This window comes from Chenopodium album, chromosome 15 (assembly GCF_948465745.1).
Source record: "Chenopodium album chromosome 15, dcCheAlbu1.1, whole genome shotgun sequence".
Lineage (NCBI taxonomy): Eukaryota > Viridiplantae > Streptophyta > Magnoliopsida > Caryophyllales > Amaranthaceae > Chenopodium > Chenopodium album.
The window spans coordinates 11,627,874-11,645,743 of record NC_137848.1 but is presented as its reverse complement, the minus strand read 5'-3'; the positions used below and the strand labels follow the sequence as shown (position 1 = coordinate 11,645,743).

General features: G+C 34.2%; 2 protein-coding genes across 2 annotated transcripts; one reads left to right on the top strand and one right to left on the bottom strand.

Annotated features, from left to right (window-relative positions):
* The first annotated feature begins 1,557 nt into the window (after nt 1-1,557).
* Nucleotides 1,558-8,024, top strand: LOC145581908 (type I inositol polyphosphate 5-phosphatase 13-like). The gene is made up of 10 exons (XM_081638942.1): nt 1,558-2,716; nt 3,321-3,573; nt 3,829-4,639; nt 5,020-5,144; nt 5,422-5,506; nt 5,769-6,074; nt 6,189-6,456; nt 6,548-6,671; nt 6,781-7,141; nt 7,382-8,024. The coding sequence occupies exons 1-10, from the start codon at nt 1,813-1,815 to the stop codon at nt 7,721-7,723; spliced, it is 3,579 nt and encodes a 1,192-aa protein (XP_081495068.1). The 5' UTR covers nt 1,558-1,812; the 3' UTR covers nt 7,724-8,024.
* A 281-nt stretch (nt 8,025-8,305) lies between these two features.
* Nucleotides 8,306-12,011, bottom strand: LOC145582954 (ankyrin repeat-containing protein At5g02620-like). The gene is made up of 4 exons (XM_081640023.1): nt 11,759-12,011; nt 10,975-11,600; nt 9,643-10,052; nt 8,306-9,403 (listed from the first exon to the last, which is right to left on the bottom strand). The coding sequence occupies exons 2-4, from the start codon at nt 11,519-11,521 to the stop codon at nt 8,540-8,542; spliced, it is 1,821 nt and encodes a 606-aa protein (XP_081496149.1). The 5' UTR covers nt 11,522-11,600; nt 11,759-12,011; the 3' UTR covers nt 8,306-8,539.
* Between the last annotated feature and the right edge of the window lie 5,859 nt (nt 12,012-17,870).

Here is a 17,870-nt window from a genome sequence, read left to right as displayed (position 1 = left end):
ATATAGGGGCAAATAATGGTGACGGGATTCGATCTCATGTTTTAAGTTTCATCTCTTAATACTTTGATCAACTAAATTAGTTGATTGTCCACATGACCACATTAGTTGTCTCTAATAACATTATCCGAAAACTTATAATCCTTTATAAGTGTAATGACATGGTTTTACATGAATACCCTATATCTATAATAGTTGCATTGATTTTATCATATTCTTAGTGGTGATGCACTAATAATAATTCCAATCATAGAAAATAATATTCCTAACCACTGAATGAAAGGGACCAAAAAGCCATTCTTTATATCCTTGATCTATAAAAACTTTTTTTTCTCTTTCGGTTTGGGTTCAATAAAAAAAACAGCCATCATTATTTTTAAAAAATCCCTAATACAATATTGTTTATTATTTCATTATAATTCCATCGAAATCAATCTTAGACTATTAATTTCAAATGGAGAGAATAAACCGTACAGGCATACGTGATGAAGAAAACAAATTCTTATACTTCGTACATAGTAGATTGAAAATAAGAGACATAATGAGACATTAGGACGGCAGGAGTCGAAGAGTGGTGTCAATTGAAACCAATTGGTATTAGTAAACTATAAACATATATGCATATTGGTTGCTCATATTCAAAGTTGATTACAGTATAAATAAGTCGTGGACCGATCAAAGATTGTTTAAGATGAAACGTTGGCATTAAGAAGATCAAGAAGTTTATGGCCGCCCACAAATGCAACACTTCCAACATTTTAGCATAAGTCAAACATTTTTATAATCAAAACTTTATTATGATAATCTGGTTGGTATGTTCTAAACATGCCAACTTTCTTCATTATAAAACCTTCATTGACTTGGATGTTTTATTTTAGGATCCTTTCTTGTAACTAAGCACACCATTTTTAGGATATTTAGTTTGTTTTTATGAATTTCATATTCATAAATTTGTTGTGTATTCATACAAATTCTGTAATTTTGGATGCTTAATGTTAATGTCAACTTCACATACGGAGTACTAACAAATTTTTTTTTGAATAAACGGAGTACTAACCGATTTGTGAAATTAGAAACTAGATTGGGCAAAAACTTATACTCCGTATACATTGATTGGATTTTGTACATTGGACTGTATACAATATGTACACAAATAGTCATTCCAAATCATATAAAAATCTATACTGTACGTATAAATAAGCTTTGTATGAGATTAGGGGTGTTAATCAAGTAAGTGTTCTACTTAAGGTCAAGTCAACCTCTTGTTCGTCATGTTGTAAATTCATCAATGCTCCTAATATTTATTAATAGAGCTCTAATAAAGTTATCTAAAATTTCGTTGAAGCTACTCACAAGCCTATACTTATTTCACATATTTAGCATCGTATATTGCGCTGTTATATGATTTAAGGTGACAAGGTAGAAAAGGGATAACAAAAATAAAAATGTAAAAACATTCTTATCTCATAAAAAAAAAAAAAAAAAATTTCTCTCTCTAATCTTACATGACATACAACGAACAATAACTAAAAACAATGTAGTCCATTTACACCCCCTTTTTTCCCGCTATTCCACTCCTTCCTTTCAAACCTTTCCTCTTCCTCTCCTCTCTCTCTTAACTTTCTTTCTCATTTCCACCCTCTCTCTCCTCCTAATTCTCTCACCTTCTTCCATTTCCACAATATCACCTTTCTTTTTCATTTTATAATTATTATTTTGTAATTTTTAATCCTTGATTTTATTTATTCAATTATTTACTTTTTTGTGATCAAGTTAATTAACCACCTTGCAAAAGTCAAGAACTTCCCGCCATTAATGGACGACGAAGACCGCGACATGTTATTATCTCTCCCAAACAATGGCGGCCCTGCTAACCGGAAAGCCCATTCTCTCAGCTCCCAACACCGCCACGGCACCACCGCCGCCACCGCCGCCGCCACCGCAACCGCCGCCGCCAACGACACCTCCTCGAAGCGGGCAAACCAGCTCCGAAACCATTCCCTTGATGAAGCACGAATCTCCAATGCAATGTCAAACCACCACCACCACCAACGCCACCTTGGTGGGCCGTTCTACAATGACTCCGACGATGACGGTGATTTCTTCCCTTACGCTTCCATCTCATGTCCCGGTTCTAACCCGCGGTATGATCACTCCTTCTCGCTCCCTTCTACCACCATGTCATCCACCTGTTCAAACTACACTGATGAAGATGATCAGCCCTCCGCAATGGCGGAGTTCACTGCCAGTGGCGGAACCGGAATTTTTAAGGCTCCGACGAGGTCCGCTGTGCACCCGACACGGCCCCCGGCATTGGAGCTCCGGCCTCACCCCTTGAGGGAGACTCAGGTGGGGAGATTCTTGCGTACCATAGGATGTACGGAGAGTCAGCTGTGGGCAGGGCAGGAGAATGGGGTGAGATTCTGGTATTTTCGGGATGCTTACGAGGCCGGTACCGGTTTTGGCGGGAAAAGTAAAAGAGGGGATGAGGATACGTCACCGTTTTATGAGTCGGCTGTGACTTCACCTACAATGTGTATGGTGGTTGATCATGGGAATAGGCTTGTTTGGACTGGACATAAGGATGGTAAGATTCGGTCCTGGAAAATGGATCCGATTGAGAATGGTTCTGATGATTCGTCGTCGCCACCATTTCGTGAAGGTCTTGCTTGGCAGGCTCATAAGGGACCTGTTCTTGCCATGATCATGTCTTGCTATGGTAATTAAATCAAACAATTAAATCATTTTTTTATTTCTTTGGTGAATATGAGCTGGATTTTTTAAATTGTATTCATGGAATATGGTGTAAGGATGAAAATGGGTAGTTGAATTTGATTTACAGGATCAGGTTTTTGATTTTTTGAATCGAGTTCTTCATTTTATGTTTAATGGGTGAATTTCTTAGGCAATTTATGTTATTATGATCGCCTTCATTTTTATTTTTGTAATATTTCAAAGACTTGATGATGAAATTTTGAACAATCTTTGTAGGATTGAAAATTAAAGTGAAGTGGTTGAAAGAATGAGTTTAGTGGAGCAATACTTTCTTATTTTCAATTATAGGATGTGATTGATAATAAAGATTGCTTGAATGTCATTTGTTCTATTTGAAGGAATTGTTGAAACAAACTTATAGTGGATGGAGATAATCTTTAATGAGGTTGTCAACATTTTTGGTTGCAAGTTAATTTCTTGTCTTCAATCTATTGATTGAAGGAATAATAAAAATTGGACAACTAACACTAGTTTGTTGAATTTAGAATTGATGTAATAATAAAAATGGGACAACACTTGTATAAACTTTGACTTTTCTGGTTCTGCAGGCGACCTATGGTCTGGTGGAGAAGGTGGTGTGATCAAAGTTTGGCCATGGGACTCGATAGAGAAATCGCTCTCTCTATCAGCAGAGGAAAAGCACATGGCTGCCTTGCTAGTTGAGAGGGCAAATGTGGATTTGAGGAGCCAAGTTACTGTGAATGGTGTATGCAACATCTCTTCATCAGATATTAAGGCTATGCTGTCTGATCATGCTAGAGGAAGGGTGTGGTGTGCCACTTCTCTATCATTCTCATTATGGTATGCCCTCGCCTTCTTCTAATTTCTAGCTTTCAGATCTTCTTTATGATACCTTATATTCTATATGCATAGGTGATGTATATATTCTTTTCAGTTGGCTTATACAAAGATTTAAATCACAAGAACCTTGTCTTTTTTCTCTTAGATATGAGATGAGTTGTACTACAATGTTTTTGTGAAAGTATAATTCATGTCTAATAGTAAAAATTGTGGCAATATACAAGATATAAGCCTAATACTCGGTTTCTTTTGTAGGGATGCTCGTACCAAGGAACTTATTAAAGTGTTTAATATTGATGGCCAAGTTGAAAATCGAGCTGAGATGCCAGTGCCACAGGATCAACCACAGGTAGAGGATGAGATGAAAGTAAAGTTTGTTTCTCAGTCAAAGAAAGAAAAGCCCCAGGGGTTTTTGCAGAGATCTCGTAATGCTTTAATGGGTGCAGCAGATGCTGTACGCCGTGTTGCTACAAGAGGTACAGGGGCATTTAATGAAGATAACAAGAAGACTGAGGCACTAGTGTTAACTACTGATGGAACGATTTGGAGTGGAGGTTCACATGGCTTAATTTTGCAATGGGATTCAAATGGAAACCGTGTCCAAGATTTTAATCATCATCCTTCTGCTGTTCTATGCTTTTGCACCCATGGTCCAAGGATATGGGTAGGATATGCTAGTGGTGTAGTTCAGCTGTTGGACCTTGAAGGAAATCTTTTAGCAGGATGGGTTGCTCATAGCAGTCCGGTTATAAAGATGGCAATAGGTGGAGGTTACGTCTTCAGCATGGCTATTCATGGTGGTATACGTGGATGGCACCTTATGTCTCCTGGACCAATCGACAGTATAATACGTTCTGCATTGTCTTCAAAAGAGTTGACATACACGAGAGGAGAAAGTATAAAGATGTTAGTTGGATCATGGAATGTTGGTCAAGGGAAAGCCAACCCTGAAGCACTCAGAACATGGCTAGGTTCTGTAGTATCAGATGTTGGAATTGTTGTGGTTGGGTTGCAAGAAGTGGAAATGGGAGCTGGCTTCCTTGCCATGTCTGCAGCAAAAGAAACTGTGAGAATCCCCCTTTTTTCTTAAATATTTTCTGACATTTTTATTGAATTCTTTCTTGAAGAATAATCAGGTTTTTCAAAACCTTAATCATGGTGAGGTAAGTATGATTGTTTAATTTCCGAGAATGAGTAGAAGATACTTATAGCATAAGAAATTATGCAACTACTAAATTACTTACAAAACATAAACATATCATAGTACTATATATATACTTCGTATATGGTAACCAACTAGATTTAAAGTCTATACAGTCCAATATTATGCTTATCAGTATGTTCTACTGTTACATGAAGGTAGTTGGAATGAACAATTTCAATGTTTAAAGTAAGAAAGTCAAAAGCAACTTTTGGATATTTTCTTAACTTCTCTTGTACATACAGGTAGGACTAGAAGGGAGTGCCATTGGGCAGCATTGGCAAGAAGCTATTGGTAAGATCTTAGATGAAGGAATCGCTTTTGAACGTGTAGGTTCACGACAGCTCGCTGGTTTGCTCATAGCTATCTGGTAACTATGCATGACTGTTTAATCCTGATGTTAACCTCCTAGTATCAGCAACTTACATTCTTACCCCTTCTACCAGTTCTTTGATTGAACCTCACTCATTGCTGCCATGATATATTCATGGTGGCTGTTCTGCTTTTTGGTATATAAAGAGCCACAAAAGGCAATCATGTAGACGGGGTTTGATTCTAGACTAAGACCCGATACTTAACCAACTATGCTACTTTGATTGGCATCCCATCTTCCGTGTATGTATGATGATCTTTATTCTGTGTTTCAGGGTAAGAAAGAATTTGAGGATGCATGCTGGAGACCTTGATGTTGCAGCAGTTGCTTGTGGTTTTGGCCGAACAATTGGTAACAAGGTATAAACCATCTTTTCAGTATTGCTCATGTACCTCTTTACGCAATAGCCTTACATATGAAGTCTATGCAAGCATACCTTGCATTTAAAGTTCATATTAAGATAAGGCTTTGGTATCTTGTAAGTGAATCTGAATTAAGGACGAGAAATGAATGTATTTCCATTTATCTGTGTTAGTTTAAAGGGATTGTAATTAACTTTATTAGTATAATGAAAATTGGCAAGCCCCTAATCTTATACATTGATTTAAACCTTACTTGCAGGGAGGAGTTGGATTAAGGTTGAGAATCCATGATAGAATAGTATGTTTTGTGAACTGTCACTTAGCTGCGCATTTGGAGGCAGTGAATCGTCGTAATGCTGATTTTGATCATATCTTTCGATCAATGGTCTTTTCTCGGCAATCTCACTTGCTTAACGTTGCTGCTGGTATGCGATGTCTGCTTTTGTATTGCCTTGTTGCCTTATGCATATATTTATTTTGGCTACTTTATCGTTCTGGCTTCCCATTGCTCCTCTGTCTTGCAGCTGGAGCTTCTTCTGCATCTCAAGTGCTTCGAACTGCTAATGTATGTGACAATGTGATTACTACTATTTGTTCAAATTGATTCCATGTAGTAGAAGTTTTCAGCTTCTTTAGCCTGGTGCATCTTTGTTTAAGCTCTATGTGCCTGTGCTTGCAGGGTGCTAATGGGAATTATGAAGAGGCGAGGACTGATTTGTCTGAAGCAGACATGGTAGTGTTTCTCGGTGATTTTAATTATAGACTCTTTGGAATATCATACGACGAAGCAAGAGATTTTGTTTCCCAAAGAAGTTTCGACTGGCTAAGAGAAAAGGATCAGCTTCGAGCTGAAATGAAAGCTGGTAAAGTTTTCCAAGGAATGCGCGAGGCCATGATTAAATTCCCTCCAACTTACAAATTTGAAAGGAATGTACCTGGGTTAGGAGGTAAACTTTGTTCCAGTTGATGACACATCTTTGTTGTTGTACTTAAGTACCACTCTTTCATCTCATTTCACAATCTTATATCTGTTTTCAGGCTATGATTCTGGTGAGAAGAAACGTATTCCTGCTTGGTGTGACAGAGTAATATACCGTGATTGTCGTAATGGTCCCGTATCAGAGTGCAATTTGAACTGCCCAATACTTGCCTCAATTCAAATGTATGTGTATTTGGAACTATACTCTACAAAGGCCTGAAACCAAAAGCTAAATTTCTTATAATTACTGCGCTCCCCTTCTACAAACTCACACTCACTCTTCCTATAACAGGTATGAAGCCTGCATGGATGTTAATGACAGTGATCATAAACCTGTCCGATGTAAATTCAGTGTTCGTCTAGCAAGAGTAGAAAGATCAGTTAGAAGGAACGAGTTTGGTGAGGTTATGAATACTAGTGACGAAGTTAAGACTCTGCTAAAAGAATATTCTGAGATACCTGAAACAATAGTTAGCACAGGCAGCATAACACTTCAAAACCAGGAAAGTTCTGTCCTCCAGATCACTAACAAGAGCAAAGACGAAAAGGTAGTGTTTGATATCCAATGCGAGGGTCAATGCACTATCAATGTCACTGGGGAACCCACTGAACTTCGTCCCAGAGCTTCCTTTGGCTTTCCTTCTTGGCTTGAGGTAATGTTTCACATAGTTAGTGTGATGGCTAATAAACAACTATCACAGGAACACCGCCTTTTTTTTTTTTTTTTTTTTACTTCGTGACTTTTAAGTAGGTATTGTTATTGGGCAGGGAATTCATCAGGCATATCATGGTTAGGATTGACATAAAATAGTTGCTTACAGTTTTATAGAAGGATTATCTTCTTTCATATTTTAAATCTATGTGCATAAAAATGGTTGCTTAATTTTTTGCAGATCACGCCTGCATGTGGTTTGATTTACCCGGAGCAAAGCATGGATGTCACAGTGCGACATACAGAGTTCCACACATTGGGAGATTTAGTTGAAGGTGTTCCTCAAAACTGGTGGTCTGAAGACACCAGAGATAAGGAAGCCGTTTTGACAGTTAAAGTTCGATGCAGTAGCTTAATGGAGTTTAGAACACACAGGATCCGTGTACGCCATTGCTACTCAGCAAGGACAGTGCGATTTGACTCAAGAACAAACAGCTCTTCTAGGAGGGGAAATAACAGTTACCACTACCGAACAGAGAGCCAACGTCGTGATAATAACCCTGACATGGTTGATCGTGGTTGATGTCAAGGGGAGTCCTAAAAGAAGTCCCTCGTAATTAAAGAACTAGATTTTCCGGAAGCCTTCTTTTATCCACTGGGGTGGAATTGGAAATGTGTTTGCAATTCTTACTTAGAATGACCTAACATCTGACTGTAAATACATGGAACCAGTCGCGGTACCTTCACTTGGAAGAGCTTCAATCCTCATGCATCGGTTGTAGGATTCGTATCTTCACCTATTCATTTGATTCTTTATTCTTTATTTAGCCGTAGGAGTTTCTTTTTTCATTTATCATGAAAACACTGTAATGTTGAAGATCTAATTGTTTCGGTGTAGAGAAGTTTAGTAAACAAAATATGTAGGTGGTAAAATGTTGCACTTAATTAACCCTGAAATAGTAAAAGTTCATTATTGCTTCCTCCAGTTGTGCATTTTGTTGCACTCTGGTGTTGTTTACCAGTACTAGCCAATTAGATTTGATCAATCAAATTCACTTTCATTTTTGGATCGGGTTTAGTTAACTCTCTATTCTTAACACATCTTTATCTTACAGCAGCTGCTGTAAAAACTGAAATTTGACAAACTGAAATCGAGAGCTGTAACTGGTTCACCAAAAATCAAGAATATATTGACAATAAGCGCCATCATAAAGATGACCAGCAATAGGTTTAATTGCATTAGAGAGATTACGTTACAGATAGAAAATTGATCCACTGCCTGTCCTGAAAGACAGTCCTTGTCAGGCTAATGGTATGGATCATTTCTTAATACAAGGCGATCAGGCATAATTACACAATTATACATAGCTATTTTCCTGGATTTGAACTTCTGAATTTATTAAAGTACATACATTTTCTTATACTCAGTGCTCAAGAATTCTGGATCTGATTCAGCCACTGACATAGAATAGGAATGTGACTTGCTCTCAGCTTTCTTTAACCGTCTGGATTTTGATTCACTCAACCTATGCACAATCACACAGTAGAACATGGAGCCAAGGATTGGAATCATAATCACAGCTCCAATGACTGTTGCCCATATAGCAAGCCACTTATTATGCCGGCCAACCACCACATAAGAGAGAGCAATGAATGCAACTGAGATGCAGACACAAGCCACCCACATTAGTTTGTTTATCACAAACATGAGCTGCCTTTTTGCTTTCTGCTCAATGACAACCACAGATGTCTGGACTACAACAACAGCAAGTGAGATGAACAATGCCACACTGTCAAACACAAAGAATATGATGAATGCCTTATTATTGGCAATATAAGCTTGACCAACAGATTCCCCGGGCTCCTTTGTCTCCAGATATTGGCCAGGAACTTGGAAAATAGCCGCAAAAGCAACAGTTGCTATGAGAACAGCGACAACCGTAGCATTGTTTATCGCATTGTTCAGACCGTTGGTATGGAGTTTCTTGAGCTTCTTCGCAATCTTTTGGACCCTAACATCAGTTTGATGGGTTTGTTGCAGCTGCGACTTCACGTTGTGTTTGATGTCACTCACAGTTTGCTTAAGTTGCTTCTCTGTGCTTGGAGGCTTCCCAAGTTCTTTTGCACTGAGTGCTCCAGCCTCTCTTAATACTGTAACTAGCTCTGGTGGTCCAACTTTTTCAGCAATATCAAGCACAGTCTCCCCTGCTTTATTGATTGCATTGATGTTTATGCCTTCAAACTGTAGAAGGCAACCGACAATCTGCAATTTTAAATGGTTCACATATTTAAGGCTGTTCAGTCCAGACATTACAGAACTCAGGTATCACCTAATATACGATGCAACAAAATCCAGATGCATCACTTGCTAAATGATCACACAAATCGACACAAGCATGCTATGATTTGGCCTATATACCATGTTGATAACAATGCACAAGTTTTACCTAGGAAGTCAGGAACTACTGTGGGTGATGGGAATTGTAAGGATGAAGAAATAACCTGGGCACGACCCTTCTTTGCTGCAATGTGTAACGCTGTGTTTCCCTTGTTATCTTCCAGACTCAAGATGGAAGGATCAGGTTTAAGCAACTCAATAACAATGTCTTGATTTTGGCCTTTCACGGCCATATGAAGTGCTGCTTGACCCTTTCTATCAGCCCTGAAGCCAATACTTGGATCCTTTTGTAAAAGGGCCTTGACCACTTCCAAATATCCCATTCTTGCAGCAGAATGGAGGACTGTCTTACCATTATTTCTGGCTATTTTAGCAAGGTTTGAATCAGTTTCTAGGAGAAGATTAACAACATCAATATTTCCTTGAGTAGCAGCTGTGTGTAATGCTGTTGTGTTAGATGGGTCGGTTGTCATGGCCAAGTTTGGGAAAGTACTGAGAAGTTCCTTAAGCACCTCTGCGTAATTAACAGCCGCATCAGTAATAGATTAAGCAGCACTAACCAAACATTCAATATGTAATTCAACTACTGCAACAAGTCACAGGCAATCATCAACTTGGACACCATAAGAACATATGCTTAGCAAGTACAGAACAAATCTGTCAAATCTACATAACAAAACAATTTCCAAAGGCAGACTTCATCCTCAAATCAGAAAAACCATCAACTGATTCCAGCTCAAAGGATTCATAAGAATAACAAAAAATAAAAACAAAAAACCCAAGAACTAGAACTTCATGGCATATAAGTTATAGGCCATTCAAAATTTTAATCATAGATGTTAAATCATCCCTTTCAAGTACACTTGCTAAAAGGCCCTAATTGCTGTATACCAAAGCCAAATTGCAGAACATTGACAAGGCAAATAGCTAAATAGGAATACATAGTTTAGGCATATTTGCGGATCTGCTTATACATTTTGTTTTTTTCTTTCCCTTGTCCATTAATTACAACAAGAACCAAGTATCACTATGGGGCGATCTAAATGTACAAAGCATCAAACCAGAACACTTGACACTAATTAGTCAAGATTAGTAAAGGGACCTTTTCCACAACAAAAATTTCTAATTTGATTATGCTACAACTGTTACCCCCTAATAGCCTTTTGAAGTTGCTGTCCAAACATAATTAAAAGTATCATAAGAGACAGAATGATAATCTCAGTTGATAAGGATGCTGGCCAGTAAATACAAGACTACAAGTATATAGTAATCACAAAACAAGGTTGATTAACATGTTAAAAAAGAAATACACACTTTGACATGGTTAATAATTAGACGGACATACAACAACATAAGTCGAAGCCAAACCAAAGCATTACTGTTGAGTATGAACTTATACAAGAACAATGTTTCGCCAAAGGAATCGAAATCCTTACCAATATGACCTTGTCTAGCAGCAATATGAAAAGGATCATAACCACTCCTAGCTCCTATTGATGCTGTATCCAAGTCCAAATGCTTCAAAAATTCGGCAACCACCATAGCATGCCCATTCTCAGCAGCAACATAAAGAGGAGTTTCTCCTTCTTGATTTTGCTTACAAAGCATGTTCCTACAATCACTAGTCTCACAACTTTGAAACGTCTCTTTGATTTTACCCATATTACCAGCTCTAGCAAACAAATGAAGGGGCGAATCGCCTCGTTTACCCGGGGATTCTTTGCTTTTCCTCTTCTCATTGCCACCAAAGCTAAATTGCCTCTCCATCTTCAAATGAAAACTCTTCTGTTTCTCCAACAACCCACGAAAACTCTTCTGTTTCTCCATTATACCGCCTCGAAAACTTCCATTTTTCTCCATAGTTTTGCCAGAACTCTCAGGATTCTCCCCAACATTTCGAAAGCTTACTTGTTTCTCTATCACCCGTCTCATACTCGATTGTTTCTCCATTGTTTTACCTCCCAAATCCCCTACTTTCTCCATAATTAAGCTCCAATTTTGTTCCTAAATACTCCCTTTTAATCTGCTCAAAACCCCAATTTCAATTTCAAGAATTCATCTCCTATCAAATTGAAAAGTGCCCATTTAAGATATCAAATCAAACTGAAAAAACTGGCAATCAAATTTGCAGAAACTCAAATTCAACAAAATCAGAAAAACCCACAAATTCAATAATCAATTACACAATTCAAATTACTGTATCAAGAAGAAAAATCTAACCTTTCAGCTCAAACAGTCAAGGAAAAAGCAATCACCAAACCCAGAATTTAGTCAAAATATAGCGCAGTTAGGCAGAGACCAAAATCATCCTGTTGAAATTGATGTTGAAAATCAAGCTCCTAACAATTATATCTACTACTCTCCATTAATTTCCCTTAAATTAAAGTACGAAAATTAATTTGGAAAATGATTATTACTAGGTTTATGAATACTGAATACACGATTTAATTTGTTTGAGAGGTGACAGTTTTTGTAGTGTAGTGTTGCTCCCACATGCTTTTTCTTTTTTGATTATACTAGTAACTAGACCTGGCAAACAGGTCATTCGGGTCGGGTTCGGATCGGGTCAATTCAGGTCGGGTCAAGTTCGGGTCAACAAATGTTCGGGTTGGGTTCGGGTCGAGTCGGGTCGACTCGGGTTTCGGGTCAAATTCAGGCCAGCACTTCGGGTCAAGTTCGGGTCAGGTCAAGTTCGGGTCGGGTTAAGTTCGGGTCGGGTCAATTCGGGTCGAGTCTTTTCGGGTCGGGTCAATATTTAGGATCAATTTTCGGGCCAATTTCGAGTCGGGTCAATTTCGGTCGAGTCAACTCGGGTCGGGTCTATTCGGGTCAAGTTTGTGTTGGGTCACCAATATAAATTCACTTAAAAAAAAATAGTTGGAAAATAAAGTAAAATCGTTAAAAAAAAAAAAAAATCGTGAGTACCTATTACTTAGAAAATAAAGAAGCCTTAAAACAAGTAATTAACCATTTCATCCTATTCTCTTATTATTCGGGTCAATTCGGGTCGGGTTGATTGGGGTCAATCAATTCGGGTTAAAATTGGGTCGGGCCACTTCGGGTTTCGGGTCATTTCGGGTCGGGTCAAGTTCGGGTTTCGGGTCAATTTCGGGTCAGGTCATTCGAGTCAGGTCACTTCGGGTCATCGGGTCATGTTCGGGTCAACTCCATTTCGGGTCGGGTTCAGGTCGGGTCGGGTTAGTTCGAGTTCGGGTCATTTTCGGGTCAATGATTTCGGGTCAACTTCAGATTACAGGTCGGGTTATTCGGGTCGGGTCAATCGGGTCGGGTCAGGATTGCCAGGTCTACTAGTAACTAGTATGACAAAATTGATGATGGATTCCGTTATGCATTTTTATTTTTTTATTATATAAAATGTCTAAAATTGGGTTGTCAACATTGTTTCAAAAAATAAATAAATAAAAAAAAAATAAAAAAAAATTGGGTTGTCTAAATACTTTAGTAATTTACTTAACTAAGAGTCTGTTTTGATTGACTAAGCTAAACTGAAGTGATATGAGAAAAGGAAATTAAGAACTGAACTGAACTAAATTTATTGGAACTGAACTGAAAATAATCTGAAGAGAACATGTCCTAATTCCCTCCATTTTTTTATCATTGCTTTGTAGAGCAACTAGCTTAATGCCCGTGCCATGCACAGTAAGTCTAATTTTTGTAAGAAAATTAATTATATCCAACAAATAATATTTGATAAAACATACAAATAAAATATATAGAAATTATAATGTCATAAAATATATTAATAGGCAAAGTGAAAAATAATCTAAAAATGGATTTTTTAGACTGCCCAAACCCGATAATTTTTCAAGCTGGAATTGGTTTGATCAGATCTACTGGTCATATTAGTAACTACTTATAAATAAATGCATTTTTAATAACCATCAAAAATCTATCAAACAACAAACTAAAATCTTCTTTGTAAAAAAAAAAAAAAATTATACAAACATACACAAAATTACAAATACTATATCCCCTTTTATATCTAAAAACTCATTTGTCAAACATAACTTTTATTTTATAGCTATACACAATACACCTTTACTATACTCTATAAATCCTTAATTTGTGATAATATGTACGTATAGTAGTAAAATTTCAGAAATAAAATTGTAATTAACTTAAATATAAAGTTATATTAAATTGAAATTGAAATAAAATATTAGCTAGCTGAGGTATTTAAAATAATAATAATAATAATATGTGATGTTTTAAAGTAATTTCTATAACATCTATTATATGAATCAATTTATTATTACTTTTTTGGCAAAATCTAATAATACTCCATTTAAAAGATAATTAAAAAAGAGTTGAAATATTTATTTAGGTAAATGTATATAGAATAATTATGAACCCCAAATAAAAAATAATATATATTTGTCATAAAAATAATATAAAATATTTAGAATGATATTATTATAGAATCAAATATTCACAAAAAAAAAAAAAGGTTAAAAAGGAAGGGGAATTTTGGAGGAAAAAAACAACACCAGGATGTGACATGTGTCACTCCCGGTGTCTGTTTTAGTATTAAGTTATTGATGATTTTTACTATGAGTTGAGGTCAAATTGCGTACATTGAGTTGTTATAATGTATATATTTAATTCCATTACCCGTTAAAAAAAGAATATATTTAATATATCTTTTTTTTTCTAATTTAATTTGAACTGGATTTTTTTAATCTAATTTGATTGTTTGACTTTTTTAACCTTGAGTCATTGAGCTAGTATATACCTATCGTACATGAATATAAGAGGTCTTATTAAATTTGTATTTCGTATTGACGTGTGATTTCAAAATATATGATTTTCATAATTTTTTTTCCTTTACGAAATCAAAAAGATTTAGCTATAAAATATCATAGATAAAGCGATAAGGTCTAATCTCAACTTTTTTTTTTTATGATATAAGATACTTAATATTTAAATAGAATGAACTAAACATACTTAAGTGTGCTAAAACAAAAAAAAAAAAAAAAAAAAAAAAAAAAAAAAAAAAAAAAAAAAAAAAAAACTAAATATACTTACTAATTGGGGTTGGTTTTAGAAGTGAGAGAGCGAGGTTGCTAGGGGAAAACTGCACCAAATAAGAGTAGTCTCAAAGGGACGTCATGGAAATAAAAAGGGGGGGGGGGGGGAAGGTACGGAGTATTAGGGTACAAGTGAAGAAAATTTAAAGTTTAATAAAAATAAAAAAAATAAAAAAAATAAATAAATAAATATATATATATATATATATATATATATATATATATATATATATATATATATATATATATATATATATATATATATATATATATATATATATATATATATATATATATATATAATTTTTAAAAAAAAAATAAAAAAAAAAAGAAAAGAAAAAAAGTGGGACTTTGACTCCTAGAGAGTGACTACCATGTATTCAATTATCCATATAATGATGGCTGCTAAATGTGCTAATCGTGAAGACCACTAACAATGAGGTTAAACCAACTAAATTTTGTAGGGACATATAGGCCATCTCACTCCACTTCAAAAAAAAATTATTTTAATTAGTAAAATTATTTCAATAAAAATAAATTTAGTTCAGCAAAAATAAGTTAAATTCAGTAAAAATAAGTTTTGTTCAGTAAATTTGAAGAAGAATATAACAGAAATCAGTTTACAAAAAAAAAAAAAAAATCAATTTAGAAAAAATATTTTCAGTTCATTAAAGTTAATTTCGATTCAGCAAAATAAGGTAAAGTGAATGGCACCATAGTGTGAAGGTAGTCTTGCTTACAAAGTATCTTCCTATAATCACTAGATGATTCCCGAGCTATGTTTGGTTTTCTAAATTATTGATAGTTGAAATATAGAAGTTTTTTAAAAATTATAACGTCAATAATAATAATAGTCTTAAAAATCTATTAAAAAAAATAGTCTTAAAAATAAAAACTGTATAAAAATCTATCTATAACTTAACTATTACTAAAGTAATTACCGTCGACATTGTCACTGTCCATGTGTTGTTTTTTTATAAAAAAATTTCCCTCCAAAACTATTATTAGCATTGTGTTTTTTTTTTTTTTCATTTCAAAGTAGAGCTAATGTTCGGAAGTGATTGGTAAATTATTCATTTTTCTAAAAGCTTTTATGACTAAATATACAATTTTTTATGGAGTAAAAATAATTGATGATTGGTCTCTTCCACCTTTTATTTCCTCCTCCATAAAGTTTATAAAAAAACAATAATCTCCTACACTTTATTAATGATTGTAGAATACGGATTTCCTACTCTTTATTAATTCTTCAAATTAAATTTTATTATATCTATGAAGTTAATTAGTATATCCTTCATTTTAGCTCTATTAATCTTACAAGAGTGATCACAATTTATTATGTTTTGGTTAAAATTTTTAAATTACACACTTATAAGTAATTTATTTTTAAAACAGTGCATTGCAAAGGACTAACCTAGTAAATAAATAAATATAATGAATAACCTACGCAAATTAATGCTTCTGCAAGTGGAAAGTTGGTGTACAATTTTTGAACTACCCAAATCATAGAATTTGTTAAATACACCTGGGTGTACCGTACACCCGAATAAAGCAATTTTTTTTTCTCATTTACAAAATGAGCAAAATTTAATGAGTAAATAACCTGGGTGTACAAAATAGGCTCTGCCAAAACACCCCTATAAACTTAAAATTTAATTAAAAAATAATAATATTCTATATTAATAATGTGAATTTCCTAAATGTTACCACAATTTAGAATCTTTCCCAAAAAAAAAAAAAAAAAAAAAAAAAAAAAAAAAGTTACTAAATGGAAACTCAAAAGATTTATAAAACTAAAATTAATCAATCATACTATACTTACTATATACTAAAAGACATACCAGCAATGATACGTGTCATCTTCTGGTGTGTCCTTAGTATATTTTTAAAAATTTTAATAAAAACTTTTGAAAAAACAAAGTTACAGAATATACATAAAAAAAAAATTCTACCAAAATTTAGTAAAAAAATCATAAAATAATATATTTACCAACTTAGATATCTAACCATATCTTTTTTATAAATTCCTATATAAGTAATTACTTTTTAATGTATATAATTATTATTTTATAGTAAAGAAATCATGTATATATTTATCTTCATCCTAATATAATTAGTGAATGAAATTTTTTGAAATGTGAAATAAAAAAAAAAATATATGCCATCAGGGTTTAAAATAGAAGAAAGTTTGAATATATAGTCATAAAAAATAAAAAATAAAAATATTTTAAGTTGCTTGATTTGGGATAAAATAATAAGAAATAGATTATGGACCAAATTATTTTTTACATTTAAATCTAGTTTTGAATTGATACTCCGTAATAAAGAGTGAAAAACCGTGCATGGCACGGCTTACCTTGTATATAAAATACTAGTCACCAAATTTTGCATTATTCCAAAAATCTAATATATATATAGAAAGGGGAGTTTTTTCCCGAGTTTTTAGAGAGCCTCATAGGATTTAATTTTCTTAGCGCGCTATGTATGCTTATAAATTTTAGTTGTAGTAAATTAAATAAGAGATTATTAATTTCTTTCAGAATTAAATAATTCACATGCCACATAAGCAAAATTAGCGAATGAGATTTTTAAGTGTAAATTAATTAAATATAAAATATTATCTTTTGATATAGGAGTTGTATCTAAATATATACCAAATTTTAGAACATAAATACAAAAAATATTTGTTAAAATTTGTTTTGAAAAATCAAACAAACCGTGCATCGCACGAGCTTCATCTAGTAAAAAAGCATAGGGGAATAAAATCAAATCGAATAAAATACTTCTAATATAACTCATGTAAAGTAGTATAACCTCTAGCTTTCAAAAAAAAAAAAAAAAAAAGTAGTATAACCTCTATGCAATCAAGAATTTTCATATAATATTATACAATAGCTTAAAAAAAAATTAGATTACCAAATCTTCCTCTAATCCTAAATTAATTATCACATTTGACCTTTTTTTTTCATTATTCATATATGGAGCACTAACTTTGATCATTGTTTTTAGTAACTTATAAACCACTAAATTTTTTCCAGAAATATATTGTTAAATAAATATTATAAAATTTTATAATGTCAACTGTTTGATTTTATTTTCATTTACTATTGTACAACAATTACAACAATACTACACATATTTCGGGCCTGTTCACTTCAGCTTAATTTCAGTTTAATTAGCTCCAATCAGTTCAGTTTATCTCCTAATTTCCTTCTCTTATAAAATACTCAGTTCAGTTCAATTCAGTTTAGTTCAGCTCCAATCACTTTAGTTTAGTGCAGTTC

Excerpts from the sequence above, each read along its gene's own strand:
- LOC145582954 (XM_081640023.1), bottom strand. The coding sequence starts at position 11,521 with ATGGAGAAAGTAGGGGATTTGGGAGGTAAAACAATGGAGAAACAATCG. Across the intron at positions 10,053-10,974 it reads TGCTAGACAAGGTCATATTG|AGGTGCTTAAGGAACTTCTC; the intron begins GTAAGGATTTCG and ends TTAATTACGCAG. Across the intron at positions 9,404-9,642 it reads CAAAGAAGGGTCGTGCCCAG|ATTGTCGGTTGCCTTCTACA; the intron begins GTTATTTCTTCA and ends TTAAAATTGCAG.
- LOC145581908 (XM_081638942.1), top strand. The coding sequence starts at position 1,813 with ATGGACGACGAAGACCGCGACATGTTATTATCTCTCCCAAACAATGGC. Across the intron at positions 3,574-3,828 it reads TCTCTATCATTCTCATTATG|GGATGCTCGTACCAAGGAAC; the intron begins GTATGCCCTCGC and ends TTTCTTTTGTAG. Across the intron at positions 4,640-5,019 it reads TGTCTGCAGCAAAAGAAACT|GTAGGACTAGAAGGGAGTGC; the intron begins GTGAGAATCCCC and ends TTGTACATACAG.